The sequence below is a fragment of the Sarcophilus harrisii genome, chromosome 6 (genome assembly GCF_902635505.1).
Source record: "Sarcophilus harrisii chromosome 6, mSarHar1.11, whole genome shotgun sequence".
NCBI classification, from domain to species: Eukaryota; Metazoa; Chordata; class Mammalia; order Dasyuromorphia; family Dasyuridae; genus Sarcophilus; species Sarcophilus harrisii.
The window spans coordinates 191,954,340-191,974,227 of record NC_045431.1 but is presented as its reverse complement, the minus strand read 5'-3'; the positions used below and the strand labels follow the sequence as shown (position 1 = coordinate 191,974,227).

The 19,888-nt window shown below is 36.9% G+C and overlaps 1 protein-coding gene across 1 annotated transcript in view; it reads right to left on the bottom strand.

The window, feature by feature from the left end:
* Positions 1 to 12,596, bottom strand: part of M1AP (meiosis 1 associated protein) — a 94,397-nt gene extending 81,801 nt beyond the window's left edge. The window contains exons 1-2 of the mRNA XM_003773480.4: positions 12,467 to 12,596; positions 10,681 to 10,951 (exon numbers count right to left, since the gene is read on the bottom strand). Of these exons, the coding sequence (XP_003773528.1) occupies positions 10,681 to 10,905 (225 nt within the window). The 5' untranslated portion in view covers positions 10,906 to 10,951; positions 12,467 to 12,596. The remainder of the gene's footprint in view (positions 1 to 10,680; positions 10,952 to 12,466) is intronic.
* Between the last annotated feature and the right edge of the window lie 7,292 nt (positions 12,597 to 19,888).

Sequence of the window (19,888 nt, the reverse complement as noted above, 5' to 3'; positions counted from 1 at the left end):
CATGTAATGGACAGAGAAAAGGCTTCAAGCCTTGCCTCTACCACGCTAGCTACACGACCTTAGTCATATCCCTTAAGCTCTCACTGTCTGAAGCAATTTCTAAGTCTATAAGTACCAGGCAGTTGCTGATTTGCTGATAAAGGGAGTTTCTTATATCTGTGAAACCACTGGTCTGCTAGTGCAATTCACATTTTTGATTATGACATATATCCATCAAAAAAAAAACTTTCAATGGCTCCCTATTGCTGACAGGGAAAAATACAAACTTATTTCTAGTATTTAAAGTCCTTCACCATCTGGCTTTGACCCACCTTTATCTAATTATACTCTACTTTGTAATATAGTTATCTATGTCCAAGGAATCGGGGGAAGAAACTGAAATCTTTGTCTTCTTGTTGACAGATTTTGCCTTGATATAAAAGTCACTACTTAAGTAACTCTTGACTCTTGTGCTTATATTTCAAAGTTTCTATGCAGCTTTGGTCATTTCATCAAGAATGTTTGGAAATCCTCTTTTTTCATTCAAGATTCCTTTGTTTCCGCTGGAGGGTATACTCAATTATGCTAGGTATTAATTTTGGTTGTAGGTCTATATCTTTTACATTTTGGAATATCCAGGTCTAAGCTCTCTGTTCCTTTCAGTGGTACTGCTAAATTGTGTGTGATCCTGGCTATAGCTCTTCAGTACTTTAAAATTCTTCTTCTTTCTTTCTTTCTTTTTTTTTTTTTTTTTTTTTTTTGGTTGCTTGCAATATTTTTCTTTGACCTGGAAGCTCTGGATTTCGTTTGTAACATTTCTAGAAATGTTCATCTTGGGGACTCTTTCATAAGGTGATCAATGGATTCTTTTCTATTTTGCCCTTTGGTGGGCAGTTTTATGATTTCTTGAAATGTGATTGATTAATAAGCTCTTTTTATCCCAGATATCTTTCAGGTAGACCAAATATCTCTCCTCAATCTATTCTTAGATTATTTGCTTTTTTTTTCCTATGAGACATCTTACAGTTTCTTCTATTTTTTTCGATCTTTTGACTTGATTTTAATGGGGTTTTTTGTCTCATGGAATAATTAACTTATGACCCTTAATATTTTTCATGGAATAGGTAAAACTCTGCACCTTTTATTTCAAGCTGTTAATTTTCTTTCCAATTATTTCCCCAACAGTTCTGATTTCTTTTGCATTTTTCCTTTTAACACTCTTATTTGATTTAAAATGACTTTTAATTAAAAAAACAAATTATTGCTTCATTTTCCCAAGAGTTCTAGTTGAACTTGTGCCCAAGAGTGTTTTTCCTTAAAGCTTTGTTTGTTCCTTTTTTTCAGCCTGCTTTCCAACTTTGGACTTGATAGTCAGGTTCTGTGCACTTTCTGGAGAGAATATCTGCACTGGCCATTCTACTGCTTTCTTAGGGTCATTGAATGTTATGCTATTCCAGGGTCTCAAGGACAGCTCAGACTTGAGACCTACAGGCTTACAGAGCTCCCAAAATGATCTAATCCAGGACAAAATCTGATTGATGACACTCTTGTCTGAATTCTGCAAGTTCCTGATCTGAGATTTAGTCTAATAACACATCTGTGAGCTTGCTCTTGATTGGAGTTCCTATAGATTATTGTTGGAATCAGCTGCTGTCAGAAAGCTGGAAAGCTCTGCTGCTTCAAAGTAACAGAACTGCAAAATTGTCTTTTGGTCTGAGCTTCCTGCCCTATTTAACCAGATGTAGGCTTCAGGGTGGATTGGAAGCTGGGACTGAGACTACTGTTTTGCTTTGTTTCCAGATTTGTTGCTAAGCTTGCTTCAAATTTATAAGATAGTATAGAGCTCTCTACCCCAAACTGCTACTTTTAGGCCCAGGTCCCCTTCTCAGTCCGTCTGTGACCTGGAACTGAGTAGTGAGGACTGAAGTTGTCAACTGGCACTCCCATTTTTGCATGTGTACAAGTTCAGGTCCTCTGTATAGCTCTGGGGCCTCTTCTTGCCCTAGTGTACAGCTTTGTCCCTTTTTCAGGCCCTATGTTGAAGTGCTCTGTGCAGCTGTTTTTGACTATACCCAGCTAGACCACAGATGACAATTATCTCCTTATCCTCATTTAGGCTGGAAAAATGACTCACTATGACTTTTTCTAGAGATTTTTTTTTTTTTTGTGGAGGACTTAACGGAGCTATATTTCTTTCTGTTATTCTTCCATCTTGGTACTACCTCTCTTAACTCACAAAACATAATCTTCCTAAACATTAGAGACAACATAAAAATGTTTCCTACTGATATGAAATAACTGTACATGTCAGTAGTTTATCAATTGTTAAAACAAAGGAAGGGTATATGTTTTAACTATGATGTTGTTCATTATATCTGGAACATTTTTGCTATTTATTAGGGTCAGACCCTCAACTTTTTTTATTATAGCTTTTTATTTACAAAATATATGCATGGGTAATTTTTTCAATATTGACCCTTGCAAAACCTTCTGTTTCAAATTTTCCCTTCCTTCCCCCACAGGTGGCAGGTAGTCCAATACATGTTATATATGTTAAATCCAATATATGTATACATATTTATACAATTATCTTGCTGCGCAAGAAAAATTGGATCTAGAAAGAAAAAAAAAACCTGAGAAGGAAAACAAAAATGCAAGCAAACAATAACAGAAAGAGTGAAAATGCTATGTTGTGGTCCACACTCAATTCCCATAGTCCTCTCTCTGGGTGTAGCTGACTCTCTTCATTATTGAACAAATGGAACTGATTTGGTTCATCTCAATGTTGAAGAGAGCCATGTCAATCAGAACTGATCATCATATAATATTGTTGTTGAAGTGTACAATGATCTCCTGGTCCTGCTCACTTCATGTCACGTCACTTCACTCAGCATGAGTTCATGTAAGTCTCTCCAGACCTCTCTGAAATTATCCTGCTGGTCATTTCTTACAGAACAATAATATTCCATAACATTCATTTATCATAATTTATTCAGCCATTCTCCAATTGATGGGCATCCATTCAGTTTCCAGTTTCTAGCTACTACAAAAAGGGCTACCACAAACATTTTTGCTTATGTGGGTCCCTTTTCCTCCTTTAAGATCTCTTTGGGATATAATCCCAGTAGAAACACTGCTAAGTCAAAGGGTATGCACAGTTTTGATACTTTTTGAATATGGTTCCAAATTGCTCTCCAGAATAGTTGGATCTGTTCATGACTCCACCAACAATGTATCAGTGTCCCAGTTTTCCCACATCCTCTCCAATATTATCTTTTCCTGTCATCTTAGCCAATCTGAGAGATGTGTAGACATACTTCAGAGTTCAGACCTTCAACTTCTGTTCACTCCCCATATCTACTTTTCTGAAACTCTGACCTTCAATTAGTCTTCAAGTGAACAATTTGATGATAAACTCCAGGAAGAATTCTTAAACGGGGAATATGTGAGTATCTAAAAATTATGCCTCATAGACACATTGCTAGGCTTTTAGCACAAGGTATTGGAAAAGGAAGTAAAGAAGAGAAAAATTACTAGTTCCTCTCTAATCCCTAGAATCTTATGCAAAAATTCAGAATTTGGGACATGATCCAACATGTCTGAAGAAATCCTAGTTTTAATTTCTGAAATAACAAATATTTAAGTGGGGGGGGCAATGAATGAGGATTAGGGGAGTTTCATGATCAATTTTATGATCTCAATTAATCCAATGATATCCTGGATGCTGCAGTCAATTGGACTAGGAAAGTCTGTTTTCAAGATCTCTTATTTAAAGCCATATAACTCCCATGTATTTTTGTCCCAAGGCAACCATTACTAGATCCTGAAGGGATCGGGAGGAACTATTCAAGTACTATTGCTGTCAACCATTCCTGTACATACAAGTTTGTTCTGGTCTCCTGCTCTCCTTTATAGGTCAGTTGTTCTCATGAATGAAGCCTTATCGGATTGATCAAAATGGTTTTGCCTCTTGGGAGACGAGTTTGTCCTCTTGGATCTCAGCCAGCCAATCATTTGAGGAAAACCCCAGTTCCTTAAACCCAATCAAGATCCCATTTCCTATTCTCTCAACACAATGCTATTTGACACACCTATATTCTCTAAAGAAAGTATTAGAATCTCTTTCCTGTTCTACTTATTCCTACTTAAAGTCTCCATATAGTTCATACATTATAACTTTATCAAATAAATTAGGAAGCTCATCACATTGATTATGAAACTCCCTTTATCAACCCTTCTTTTTCTTTCCCTTGCAGCCCCCCTTTTTTATTAAAGCTTTTTATTTTGAAAGCATATGCAGGGTAATTTTTCAATACTGACTCTTAGAAAACCTTGTATTCCAAATTTTTCTTTCCCCTCCTCCCCTCCCCTAAATGGCAAGTAATCCAATATACTTAAACATAATCAACCCTTCTTACACAAGTGTTATTTCCATCTTACAAATGAGAAAATGAGGCTATATTGGAAGTTGGATTAGAAATGGAACAAATTCAGATTGGCTCAGATCTTTCTCCACTGTACCACACAGAATGAAAACTCAGTCTGGAAAGTCAAATACATACATAGTAGTGAATTGCATTACTATCATATGAGGACCAGCTTAATTAAGTTCAAAGAGATTCATGATTCAGGGTGATTCAATTTTTACTCAAAGACCATCTACTGAATCATAAAACAGTTGTGATAAGCATCAGTGGAGGGATTTAGGGAAGCTCTTCCTGGTCAGTCCCTGGGAATGAGTAATCATTCTTGACTCAACAAGGATGATTAACCTTCTGCTGTAGCAGATCCCTAAGACAGAAGAGAAGTAAATGCTTTTAGAGAACAGTATTCCTTTATTAGTCATTCATACCAATGGAATGATGGGTTCTTTAAGCATTAACATTTTACAAAGTGCTCTCCTTAATAGCCTTCTGAGCTCTAAATGGTAAGTACCCTAGGTTGTAGAGCATGAAACTTAAATTCCGAAAGGGTTACCTTGTCCAAGGCCACAGAGATAGCATCAGAGCAAGGATACAAATCCAAGCTTTAACTTGTTGCTTTTCCTGTATAATGTGTTGTCTGTGAGGTGGAATGAGGATGCTATTGAATTATCCTTTCTCTTTGCAACAAGAACATGCTTTAGACATCCTTCAGACCAGACATGGGTTCATGACTTCAAAACTGAAGGATTCCACACTCTTCCTCCTTGAGTATGTAATGAAAAGGGGACAGCTCTTCCCAGTAAATCCCTGGTACCAATCCTTCCTAATCTAACAATGACAAACAAGCTTTGTGAGGGTCCTAGAGGAGGACAGAAGTAAATACTTTCTGAGGATAAGGGTATTCTTTTGTTAAAACTGGCCTAGTTTTAGCTGTGGGCAGAAGGCCTCCATGAATGGACACATTTGTGTAAAAAGCCAGCTGCTCCCTGTGTAGTCCTGAAGCCCAGGCTGGGCAAAGAAGCGTGGGTTTTGCTGGTATAGGTGCAGCCAAATGAGTCACCTGGCTCCTGCTGTAATGGTTGCACTGACACCTGACTGAACTTTTTCTTTTTTTCAAGGCACTTTAAGTGAGACACGAACTCTAAGAACCCCAATCCTGTCATTTCTTGACACTGACACCTCCCACCCCAGATCCCACCCAAACAGTACATTCCATTTGTGATACAAGGGAACAATTGTAGTTAGACCCAGGGTTTAGAAATAACTAACATTCATGAAATCTAGAATCCACAGAAAATAGAGACATAAAAGGAGATTTCTGAAATACCCAGGAATTACAGACCATCAACCACATGAAAAGAACATGGAGCTTGTAAAAGCAGGATGTGTGCCAACAGTTACTATAACTTGGAGGCAATAGTGACTTTCTTTTTCTTAACCATCAATGAGAGTAGAATCTTCTTCTGAGAGTCTCTCTCTGGCAAATTATCCCTATTCCTAAGCAGGTCAATCTCTCTTTTATAATTTGCATACTGTCATGAGGCTGTTAGTTTTTATTTAGTACTTGGCTCAATATTTATTGATTAACTGATCAATCTAGGAAATGGGTTTCCCTTCTTGTTTGAGATGAGGGAAATGAGGTGAGCAATTGGATTTGATCATTTTGACATCCCTGGAGGCTAGAATGTTTCATTATTGTCAGAAGGAGCATGTATACTTAGAACCATCTTGGAGCCTGGATTCTGAATTTTTTTATCCCAGTTCTTTCCAAGAACCCCTTCGGTTGTACTTCACAGAAACACGGGCAGAGTTGCCAGGAGGGTACTAAATTACTGGGGCTCAAAAGCTGGAGAATTGGGGTTTTCACTACTTTCTGGCGCTTACACCACCCTAAGCCTGGGGCACATCAAACAAGGACAATAATAAAGTATTGTGTTTCTAGAGCACTTGCAGCAATAGGCTCCAGATGTGTTATATGCTACTTTTGTTCTTCATAGTACAGGTCTCCATTGACATCCTTTCCTAATACCAAATTGTAGTGTGGGGGTTATTAACCCTGGCTCCCAAAAGCTATGCCATCAGAGGCAAGATCTGGCAGGTTCCATTATTCTGGAAAGATGTGAGGGCTCTTTGTCACATAAGGAACAGTCTAGCCAAATCCTACAAGGGTTGGCCACTTTTGGGTCATAGAAATTCGAGAAATTTTACTGAGGTGGAGAAGGAATATAGACTTCTTGCAGTAGAAACTCACCTGACAAAGACGTTACAAATATTTGAAATATTAAAATTACTAATAAAAATAAGAAATTGTTTCTCTTTCCTGGGGTCAGGAGAACTGATGCCAAAAAATACAGAATGTATGATGATGCTATTCAGATTATACACGAATAGGTCGCCTAGGGAAAAGAGAAATTTTCTATCTTGGAAGATTTCAATAATAGGATCAATATCCTTCTAATGAGCTATAGGCTAAATGACTTCTGGCAGGCTTTCTCAACCATAGGATTCAGAATCTTATTCAGAGAAAAGCTGTTTCTTGTCGTTGTTGAGTCATTTAAGTAATATGCAACACCTTGTGACACCTTTTGGGGTTTTCTTGACAAAAGCATAGGAATAATTTGCCACTTTTTTCTCCAGTTCATTTTACTGATGAGGAAACTGAGGCAAATATGGCTAAGTGACTTATTCAGGGTCACACATGTGAGTGAGTCTGGATTTGAACTCAAATCCTCCTGACTCCAACCCCAGTGCTCTTTTCACTTTGCCACCTAGTTGCTCTATAGGAAGGGAAAGTCTGTATTTTTGTTAACAATACCTGTAGAAACTAATTTACAGGAAGTGTTGCAAAAATAAAATGTTGCATGTAAATCATACATACATACATATATATATATATACATAATACATGTAAAGCATTCGATAAACCCATTATTACTATTGTTGTTATTATTTTGTTCTCTCATTTGGGGGAGTTCAGGTAGAAATGGTCGAGAGACAGATTGCAATGAGGCTCATTAGGTTTAATGATCTCCAGATTATTACACGAATGCTTAGAATGACTGCTTTTTGAAATCAAATGTTAGCTCATTGTCTGGAAGCTTCCTGAATGCATCTCTGGCCAACTCTAGGAGGAGCAAGGAAGACAGGAATAATATATACTTTATATTCTTCCTACTCATTTTTTTCTTCTACTAAGTCTCTGTAGTTTAAAAGTTTTTCATTCCATGTAGCTTGGAAAGGATGAGTATTCTATATGGCAGCAATTACAAAAACATTGTTCTTAAATTTTTATGGATAAATATTATTCTCAGGAGATTGTGAGAAAGACTTTTGCCTATTCAGCAATTTATTTGATGCATTTTCAAGGATATTTTCAGCTCTATTTTTGTAGAACAGGGATTTGTCACCTTTTAGTTAATGGAAGAAAATGAACTTCTACTGTATTGTTATGGTCATTAGGTCATATCTTATTGGTTATTTTATAAGTACTGAATTTTTGCAAGCTGCAGTGACATTTTTTAATAGTTTGTTATTTTTATTTTTTCAATTAATAAGCATTTAAAATTATCTATCCCTCCTATCCTTCCCACTTTTAGTGTTTTCAAAATAGAACAAAAAACCTCCCATAAAATAAAGTCTATAATACAGTCTAGCAAAACAAATTCCCAGATTAGCTATGTTTGAAAGTATATAATAACAATAACAGTTAGCATTTACAAAATGCTTTAAGCTTTATAAAGTACTTTACAGTATTATCCTTACAACAACCTTATGAAGTATATGCTATAATTATCCCAATTTTGCAAATGAGGAAACTGAGGCAGACAGAGGTTAAGGGACCTGCCAGGATCATACTGCTAAGTAAATGTCTAGGACAGGATTTGCACTCAGGTCTTGCTCACTCATGGTCTTGTATTTTAATCACTGTGCCATCTGGCAACCTCATCACCACCTCTGTCAGCAGGTGAGTGGTATGTTTCATTTTTATTCTTTTGGCTTCCTGGTTTATCATTACATCAATCAAAATTTTGTGGTGTGAATCATTTGCTTTTTTTTTTAACTTATTTTTTAAATAGTCAACAAATAAGCACAGTGAGATGCTGTATTCTTTGGACATTTCAGTCACTTGTATGACTATGAAGATATGGTTTACTATAGAGTGTCATTTTCAAAAATATGTCTATTTACTTCTCATTTGTTACATGTGTACATATGCTAAAAAGATTTTGCCTACAGGGAAAATAGGTTTAAGGCTCAGTAATTATTGATACAATTTCTTGGTTCTTTTTTTTTTTTTTTAATAACTATGTCTTTCAGACTTTTTCAGAGCATTTGGTACTTTTCCATTTTCTTTAAGAAGAAGCCCATCAATGTGCTCACAATTGTGCTGCCCATAGCACAGAGCCCCTCCATGTGCTGCTGGTCTGGTCCAGTTTATAACCTCCTCTGTTTTCACTCTTTCATGAAACAACAAAAGACTGCAATGCTGGAGTCCACATTAATGCTGAATTAATTGGTTATAATAACCTTGTCTTATCTGTTCTTTATCTTCCAAATTCAATTCTTAAGCACTTTCAGAAGGACCTGGATTAACTGGGTCACTTGATAAGCTTTGTATCAGTTCATTTTTCCTTCCATCATTATTGCTTTTTTATGAAATGATACCATGCGTGATTTTCTACCATCCTCCTACCTAAGATTTTGTTTTTAAATTTTGAATTGCTTTTGCTTTCCTCTTCCCATATCTAATTGCTTAGCAAGTAAATCAAATGTTTTCTCATTAAAGTAATTTCTAGGAAGGCTGGCAAAACCTCTGGACTGCTTCTCAAGGTAATATTTTTAAATACAAAAAATAAAAAAATACATTAAAAAATAGATACAAATTATATTGGAATAAAAATAAAACCTTTTCCTATCCAACTACATGGATTCCCTGTAATCTATTCATAGAACTCCAGGGTCATGGACCTTCAACAACCCTGTTTTGGGCTGCTGTTCAGTTGTTTACATGAGCTAAAATTCCTTAGGAAATGATGATAGTGTGTGTGAATGTCTGTTCTTTAACAAGTTATCAGTAGTTTGTATAAGCAAGATTGCTGCTGGTTTAATTATACACCATATCTTCTCATTTTCGTTCTTTTTTCATTTGGGTATGGATTTTGATCTTTGCCCTAACAAGCTGATGTACACAGAAAGCTTATTCAGAAATAATTTCCACATCAGTAGCCAGCTGTTTCTTGTTTCTTAAGATACAATCGATGCCATTTTTGTGATGTTTTTTGATGTTTGTCATATCTAGTGCTATCTTTCAGAAGAATTTATTCATGATATATGTGTCAGGTTTGGTACAATAAATATCTATCCTTTCTTCTCCTACTCTTGAGATATATTTTCAGCATACTTTTTGTCTCCTTCCCTGTTTTTAAGTTAGTTGTATTAAAAGCACATATTAATTCATCAAGTTCCTTATAGAATTTCTACACCTCTTTATTATTTCTAACATGTCAACAAATAAGTTCTGATCATATTTATGGTTATTTTTTTTAAACCAATGCTCATTTGTATGATAAACTCATTTTGTGCTCCTGCAGAAGCACTGTAACACGATGGCCAGACATCCTGTGCGACACTTCTTATTGTCTTTGGACACTAAGTAAAACAACCCCACCAACTCCTTCCTTTATTTGCCTCTCCCTGGAAGATATGTTCCATGTTTCCATTTAACAGCACTTTCTACGTCTTCTGCTTTCATTTATACCTGCCTGTTGGCCTTACATTCAAAGTACCAAGAATTAAACTAATGTTAACAGACAATCTAAAAATGTGCTGCCTCTTTTCATAGAATTCTTCCATTGTGATTGCATAAGCAAAGTTGGTCCTTCTGTCACTTTGCATTTTTCTTCGTTCATGTAACTGAAAAATTAAATCCCAAGTGGACACACTAGTGGTGATGAACCTCTTCAATTAGCTAGACTGGTTCTCAAAAAGTAAATGTGTAACTGAGGGAAGTCATTCCAGCTCAGTAGAAACTAGTACTATCATCACTTTTCAGAGTCCAGAATCACTACCAGATTACTATGGAGCATCAGAGCAGGATATTGTGCAGAAACAGCTTATTTGGCTCTTTGACTAGTTCACTTTGCTCACTCTTTATTGGTAACATGCAGCCTCCTTTCCTAAGCCTTAGCTGCTCTGACTTGCTGTTTGTGGTACACCTTGTACCCAACTCAGGTGTGACCCTTCCCAAGCTGAGGGGGCTTCCCCTAGTTCTACTCACCACAAAAGGCAGAATGCATTCATGCTGATTCTGAACCACATACATGCTGAACAAGGGCAGGCGGCTAGGGCCTTCCAGGCTGCAGACGAGAGAGAAGAAGTTCTGGAGAGCCTTGCAGAGATTGGAGCAGACCCTGGCCCAGGAAGGGCACGCAGCATCCACAATGAGAAGGCGGGGAGGCTGCTGCCACATATGTCCTTGGCTAGCAATATGTCCCTGGTGCATGGTGACCAGACCAGAGATGTAACTAATGCTGTTTAAGGATGTCTGCCTGTAGGGAAGAAAAGAGAAAGATCTCCAGTTTCCAGACGATAATAAAATAACAAGAGTAACAAAAATTTAGTTATTAACATTTACTTAACAATGCTTACCATGTTTTCAGTTATGTGATAAGTACTTTACCCACTCATCTCATTTGATCCTCATTCTATTATTATCCTCATTTTTAACAGCTGGGGAAACTGAGGTAGATTTTTTTAAATGACTTGCATAGTCAAGTAAACATCTATTATAGATATATGCATATATAATTTATTTTGACTAGGCAAGTCAAGTAAATATCTGAAGCTGGATTCTTGATTCCAAGCTCAGCAACCTATCCACTACATCACCTAGTTCCCCATCCCAACATCAGAAAATAGAAAAGTTGGCAATGTACACAAATCTAGAGGTCCAATCCCAGGATAGTGAAATACTTTTAGGAGCCATCCAATCTTGGCCATTCAACAAGTTTTTATTAGGTTCTTTTTGTACAAGGTCCCTGAGAGACCTTCCAAGAAGTAATCTTTTGCCTAGGCTGAATAGTTCAGTTTATACCTGCTTTCCTACCTGGGGGTCTCAGAGTCTATCTGGGAGGCTGAAAGTTGGACAATGAAAGAATTTTTGAATTTTCCTTCCCATTTTGTGTGGGAGGCAGAGCTGAGAGAGTGCAGTTCCTAAGGGGAAGACAAATTCTTGGAGAATTGAGTCTGAGAGATAAATGTGGGATGCAAACTTTGAGGGGAACTCTTGTGGTAAACTTCTGGGAGAATATGAAAAAGACATGGTTAAGAGCTGTACAGGAGAGGCAGGCAAGGAAGGGCTGTGATCTCTATCACTGTGAAAAATAAAATATTAATACCACACTGACTTTTAGGGGGGCAGCAAGGAGAACAGTGGATAGAGCATCAGCTCTGGAATCAGGGAAACCTGAATTCAAATGTGGCTTCAGACACTCCCCCTTTCAAAAAGAGATGTCTTAGGCACAAATGTCAGAAACAATTTTATTTATTTTTACCATTAGTTTAATATTCAAGGTCCTTTCTACACTAGAGAGATGAGGAGAAAGCGTCATAGTTCTCTCATGATTTCTTTCTTTGCACTTAATAGTATTTTATTTTTGTCCAGTGACATATAAAAATAGTTTTCAACAGTCATTTTTGTAAGATTTTGAGCTCCAAATTTTTCTCCCTCCTTTCTTTCTCTCTCACCTCCCCAAGATAGCAAGTAATCTAATATGGATTATATATAGACAATCATATTGAATGTTTTTATATTAGTTTTGTTGTGAAAGAAGAATCAGAACAAAAGGGAAATACCATGAGAAAGAAAATTAAAAAAAAAACAGATTTTAAAAGTGAAAATAGTATATTTTGATTTTCATTCAGACTTCATAGTTCTTTCTCTTTCCCCATGATTTCTGACATGTCTCTATCCCAGAAATGATCTGGGGTAACATTTGTAGGAATCATAAACAAGCAAAAGATGTGAAAATTAACATTTATTTCAAAAGACCGTCACTACTCACTTCCTTCTTTGACCACTCCCCTAAAATCTTCCTCAGAAGAAAACTGATCTCCTTCCTGCAATCAATATCTTAGTGCTTTTTCAGTGGAGAAAGCTGCACCAATAGCATCAATCACTTCAGCAGTGTAGAAGAAGACTGCCCTGAAATGGATCAATTGTTTGCTCAATTACTTCAGGAGGTTGAAGATACAAATATTCTTTTTTTCTTCCTTCCTTCTCAATACTATTTTATTTTCCCAACTACATGTAAAAACAGTTTTCAACATTTATTTTTGTAAGATTTTGAGTTCCAATTTTTTCTCCCTCCTTCCTTCTCTCCCCCCAAGCAATCTGATACAGGTTATTAATGTACAATCATTTAAAACACATTTCCATAGTCATGTTGTGAAAGAAAAATCAGAACAAAAGGGAAAAGGGGAAAACCACAAGAAAAAAAAAAGCAAAGAGGAAAAAAAAGGTGAAAATAGTATGTTTCGATCTGCTTTCAATCTCCATGGTTCTCTCTGGATGTGGACAGCATTTTCCATCCCAAGTCTATTGGATCACAGTCGTGCTGACAAGAGCTAAATCTATCATAGTTGATCATCACACAATCTGATATTGTTTACAGCAGTCTCCTGGTTCTGCTCATTTCACTTACTGAAAGTCTTTCCAGGCTTTTCTGACATCAGCCTGCTTATCATTTATTAGAGAACAATATTCCATTACATTCATATACCAAAACTTATTCAGCCATTGCCCAACTGATGGGCACCCAGTTTCTAGTTTCTTGCCACTACAAACATTTTTGCACATGTGGATTCTTTTCCTTTTTTAATGATCTCTTTGGGATACAGACCCAGTAGTGAAACTGCTGGATCAAAGGGTGTGCACAGTTTCATAGCTCTTTGGGCGTAGTTCCAAATTGAAATAGTAAGATTCTTACTAAGACAAGTCTACTTCTTGTTCTTAGCTTTGGTTATCACGCTTGATCTGTTTCCCTAGCTTCAAACTGTGAAATCTGGCAAGGGTTTTTCTACCCAAGAAAAGATTATTTTTAGATATATTCAGTTTTACTAAAAAACAGATTTTTAACAAGCTTTATCATAATCCCTCTATCCCTAAGTGATCCCAGGGAAGTCATTTAATTTCTGTTTGCCTCATTTTTTTTTTTTCAACTTTGAAATAAGGATAGGAATAGTGATAGCACTTACCTCCTAGGGTTGTTATGAGGATCAAATGAAACAATACTGATAAAGTGCTTAGCGAAGTGCCTGTAGACACTATGCAAATGTTTGTTTCCTTCCTTTCTGTCCCTCAGGACTTTTATCTTTTTTTCTTTATACCAAATTGTCTTCATGGAAAATCTCATTTCCTCTCAAGTACTTAATTATCAATCACCTCTATGTTCCCGACTCTCAATTCAACATATTAAATGAAGTCTAATCTCTCTCCTGAGTTTCATTCCCTCTGACATCTCAGAATGTCTCTGACTGACATTTAGTCTATTATTGAACTGGGCACCTTCCCACCCCTCAGTTCACCTCCTAGTGACGTCACCACCACACTTCTGGTCATCCAATCTTCCTTTTCCCTTGCTCTCTCTTTGGCTACATTCAATCAGTTTCCACACCCTGTCCATTCTATTCCCACATCTTTCACATCTGCTTTCTTCTCTTCTCTCCAATTGATTCAGATTTAACCTCTTCTTGCCCACATTTATCCCAAGAGTCTTCTAGCTGACTCTTACCCATCCAGTCTCCAAAACATTCTTCAAGAAGCTGCCAAAATAATTTTCTTAGTGCAAAGTCTGTTCCATATTCAGATAGCTCTCGTGGATCCTTATGGCTCAGAGGACACAAATCCCTCGGTCTAGCATCTATGACTCTCTGTGATATGGATCTAAGTTTCTATTAGCCTTATTTCATATTACTCATTTTCAGATTATTTTGAGCCATATCAGAATGACTAGTTGTTCCCTGACTTAGCATACTATCTCCCACCATCATGCATTTTTCTGCAGGTTGCTCTTATGCCTCCAGTGGACTCCTGTCTCAGCTCTGTAGGCTACCTCCAGCCACTCTGTGTCCACTCAACTCCCCTCTGGTCATCATCCCTACTCTATCCCCACCTACAGAGCCAGATTGCATCACTGGAACCATTCTAAACTTTAACAGGTCAATTCTGGCCTCTTCAAATGACAGGTATGACAAACCCTCCCTTTCATGTGTTATATTCTCTCATTAAAATGTAACTTCTTCAAAATTAAGGGTTATCTTGTTTGACTTTATCTGGATTTCCAGTAATTAGCAGCTTTCATGCCAAGACACAGTAAATGCTTAGTAAATGCTCACTCTATCTATCCAACCTATCTAATTACTATGCAGACGCTTTCTTTTTTTTCAAGGCTCAGTTCAGGTGATTCCCTAAAGCTAAAGTAAGCGTTCCCTCTTTAAGTTTTCTTAGTTCATTTTGTCTTGGTTTTTCTTTCCCCCCATCACATTCTACCATGTAGTAGATTCAGTTGTGTACATATTTTATCCTACCAGTAGAATCTAAGCTTTCTGGGTAGTGTCATATGTTATTTTATTACTACTACAGGGTCCTGTATATAGTAGGAAATTAATATTCATTGATCTGAATGGATTGAAGGGAACCTGAGGCAAACAAAACCAATTTAAAGAAATTCAGCTAATTTGGTAGAAGGGAAGTGCCTCACTCTTAAAAGACTTTCAGTTCATAAGGAAACTGCCCATCATACTGGAGCCACAATTTACTCAAGGTTATTGTTAATACTTCACTTTTAGTTGGGTTCCTGGTACAAACAAAGGAAAAAATACTTTTTTTGGGGGGTGGGGGAAGGGGCAGGGATCTCTAACCAATTGATTGGGAGAGTGAACATAAATATTCTGGGATTTATAGATTTCTTCATTATAAAAATAATTCTAATATATCAGCCAACCTTGATTTAGTTTCATTGCAAGAATTCATTCCTAAAGATGTGATAACTCCAGAAAGAAGTGATAAAATAAAGCTTCTCTACTTGTAAAACTGAAGAGCAGAGCCTGGACTTGTGGTGACTCCCACCAAAGAGATATACCCTTCAAGGCTCAGTCAAACTGAATCTCTTTACAATTAGCATCTTCTTAACTGTAATATCTACATGTTTTTTTTTCCCATCAAGATTCTCATAAGAGCATTTTGGCCCATTAGGTTAATCAACGAGCTAACACTAGCAAGGAATAAGATTAAAATATGAGATCTAGTAAAGAAAGTTGTATTTTGCAAATTTTGGGAATAATCTGTGTATACTGTTAAGTTATTCTGGCTGAAGTTGATGGGAATTGTTTTGTTTCACTGCTTATTTTTGCTTGTTTGTTCCCTGGTTGGATTCAGTTATGTATCTAATTAGGTAAATGATCATACAAGCAGATCACCAACATGCTACTATGAGGCTTCCTGACTGGTGGTATTGAAAAAGTGGATCAATAAACCAGTTCTTGCAAGTCCCTAAAGGCAAATCCTAAATTGAGGTTGGATATGTTTAGGAAAAAAAATTATTATTTATATAGGGTCAAATGGGGGAGGGCAAACCTATTAGCTTTACTCCTAGCATTTGGAGGCATTAGGTGGGCAACTTTAGTCCAGAAAAATTGAAAAAGTTTAGATGACTATGTGTGGGATGAAGATGGTTTCTTACATACATCTGCCTGGTTATATTATTTCTATGCCTTTTCCTTGTTGATATTTTAGTCTTCCTTTCTCTTGTTAACAAACCTTAATAAATTGAACTCTTAAGGAGTTTGAGTTCTTAGCAGTCAGGAGTAGGAGTGCTAAATAGGATACAAGATATGGAGAGGGTAGCAGAGACAAGAAGACAAGTAGAGGGTGGGATTTAAATGAGGCAGAATTCTGAATTCCAGAAGCCAGGAATGGCTCAGAAGCATAGTGCCTTGAACTGGTTGTATATAGGAATCAGAATAGGCTAAATCAAAGGAGGCAAGGTGAAGGAGCTCTGAAAACGGGGAGATCTTTTTGGAGAACAGTCTGACAGCATAATACAAAAGTATATCCTTTCCTCCAGTAATCCTATCAATGGGACAAACTGTATACCTGCACAATATTATCAAAAAGAAAAAAAAGTTTTTTATTCAAAGACAGCATTATTTCTCATTGTAAAAACTATAAACCTTCAATTCTGTGATTTCCTGATTAACAAGACATAGTGCTCAGGTTTTTAATTCTATTTTTACCTTCCAAGCTAATTTCAGCCCTAAGTTTCTCTTCCTTCTTTCTATCATTACAGTTATTTAACTTTTCATGAGTCTGGATCACTTTTTTTTATAAGCTGTCATTGCTAAAGAATTCATCACTAAGTGGATAGCCCACTGAAGAGGAGCTTTTCCAAACTTAGCAACATTGGTCCTCGGAAAACAGACATAGTCGACTGTATGATAGTCCTTGTTACATATTTATTTCGGGAAGTTGTGCTGTGCTTTTAATTAAGCCAAGCTTCTCTCTAACATAAATGCCTGTCTTAAACAAACAAACAAACAAGCCAAACCAATTCTCTTCTGTAGATGAGAAATGGCTGTAAAATATGGAATTCTAATCTCCTTCACTCCAATTAGGGAGTGATCCTGCAGTCTTATCAGCACCATACTCAATGGAACTGAATTAAACTAACCATCCCCAGCTATCAGCCCTAAGCTGGGGAGGTTCACGCAATGTAAAGTGCTTTGCCAACCTTAAAACATTATAGGTGCTGGTAATTATTGTTGTTTTGTTAGTCTATAGTCTCCACACCTCCAGTCCAGAGATGATGTTATTCCCCAAGTTTTTACTATACTCCTGGAGAGTGTATTTATATAGAAATACGGGGATGAACTGGTAAATGCTTGACAACTGGGCTCTCTGGTTGGAAAAATGTGTGAACAGATATTTTTAAGCTTACTTTGCATAATTAATACTTTCTTAAGTCTAGACAATTAAGAAAACAAAAAAATCTTCATGCCCTGATTTGTAGCAGACCTAACTTCTGAGGTGTAAACGCTCACACTGATAATTTAACAACCAGCTTGATTAGTTAGACCTGGCTCCAGCACATGTCTGAGCAACATTAAAAAGAAATACAAGATAATCAGTAAGGTAGTCTTGGACTGACAGGTCTGAATCTATTCTTACTCCAACACAGTTTCTCTTTCAAGACCCAATACACGTGGAAAATGGAGAAAAGGAAACCTCACCAGAGACTTCTTCGTGATCTGAAATATGGAGCACTCACCAACAGTGTGGACATAATCATGAGGAGGTCAACGAATGTGATAAACTCAGGATTGCTATAAAACAACCTCATCAAGGACAGTGGAAAAGGCCAGCTTGGCAGGCAACAATTGGAGCTGGCAAGTAAATTAGGCCGGACTGTGCGGTGGAAAGAGCACTGGATTCCGAGTCAGAAGACCTGCTTTTGATTCTAAGCTCTGATACTATGTGACTCGAGACAGAGCACAACCTCTCAGAGCCCTAGAGTCATCTGTAAAATTGGAATCCTTCAGATAAAGATAGGTCTGTGAAGAGAGCTTTGTAAAATTTAAAAGAGATTTACCAAAATGAGCTATTTCATACCCAGGCATTCCACAAAAGTATTTGGTGACATAGAAAAAGGAAAATCCAGAAATTCTGGTTTTCTCGGGACTTCGTTTCAGGATATATACTCTCACTCTGTGGGAATGCTGCCTCCTCACCTAATTCCTGGTCTCTATTTATATTTATTTATAAGCTCTTCTTCCCTTTAGCCTGTTCCATTTCTAAAAATCCAGCAGCTCTTACATAATACTAGAATCTAAGCTATCAAGTAGGGGGCTGTTTGTTCTGATGTAGAATCTGGAGGGAAGGGAATTGATGATTTTTCAATTCCAAACTGTTCAATTTAGTTAGGCTGTTTATGCTCTTCATTTGGTCCTTGAAATGGCAAGTACATAGAGCACAGGGTTTGGAGTTCAAATTCAGAGCCTCAGATAGTTACTCATTGTGTGGTATTGGCCAGTAATTTAACCTGTCTACATCAGTTTTCTATATTATAAAATGGGAATAATATAGCAACTATCTCCTAGTTTGAAGATCAAAGGAGATCTTTTTCAAGCATTTTATACAGTGCCTGGCATGTACTAGTATTAAGCATGGTGCTTAATAAATGCTTGTTTCCTTCTATCTATCCTTAACATGCAAAATCTCAATAGAGTCACAATTTCAAATGTTCCAAAATCTCATTAGTAAGTCATGGCAAAAGATGTGTGTGAAAAAAATAGTCTAAAAGACACCATCAAGGATGTCAATTAGCCATAAAGACCAAAAAAGAGAAATACCTAAAATGAGACAATGAGTTGTTCAAGCAAGTAAGGACACGGAGCATTTCGTAAAGACCTGTGGAATTTGCTGTTTAGTTTTTCCTAATCACTAAGTATTGCACAAAATTCAAGTTAGTCTACATCACAGAGGAGAAAATAAAAGGTCTAGAGGAACAGAACTCTTTCCTTTGTGTTATCAAGGAAGATAAAGTACTCCTGGAAGAACAGGAAAAAGTACTTCAAAGAAGAAACAAAGCAAAGGGGAATTCTGTCTCTGGGGGACTGAATGATAAGAGAATGAGTGAAATTAGCAGGTATGACGTTCTTCCTATAAGCAAGAGGAGCATCTAAAGCATCCAAGAAACCACAAGTATCCAGAAGGATAGCAGCTATTGGATGATGGAGGGCATCCATTTAGAGTTGGAGGAAGGAGAGATGACTAGAGATCATTGATGATTACTTCATGGGGGGCGGGGTGATCACATAGCTCTGTGTCAATCTAACGCAAATAGCCTCAAATTCTGCAAGATGGAAAGTAACAGACAATTTCTGAGACTTGTCAAACCTGATTGTGTCAAACCACTTCTAGTGATTCATTCAGAGATAAATACCACCACAGTAGGACTTTTGAAGGCTTTATGGGGATGGATGGTATTTTCTCTATTACTAATGTTTAAAAGAAAAAGTCAGACTAAGGAGCTGAAGTTAATTATTGTAACATTTTCTGAAAATGGGATTTAGATCTCTGGTTCATAGCTAAAAATACAGGGATAATGGGTACTTGGACAGGAACCAAGTGCACCTAACAAGGGCCAGTAAGAATATATTTTAATTTTTTTCTTTATTAAAGCTTTTTATTTTTCAAAACATATGTATGGGCAATTCTTTAACATTAGCCTTTGCAAAACCTTGTGTTCCAATTTTCCTTCCTTTCCCCACACCCTTCCCTAGATGGCAAGTAGTCCAATGCATGTTAAGCATGGTAGAAATATATGTTAAATGTAATATATGCATTCATATTTATCTTCCTCCACAGATCTGAGAGGTAAATTATCCTGTTTTTCTAATTTGTTTATAATATCAAAATTTCTCCTGGA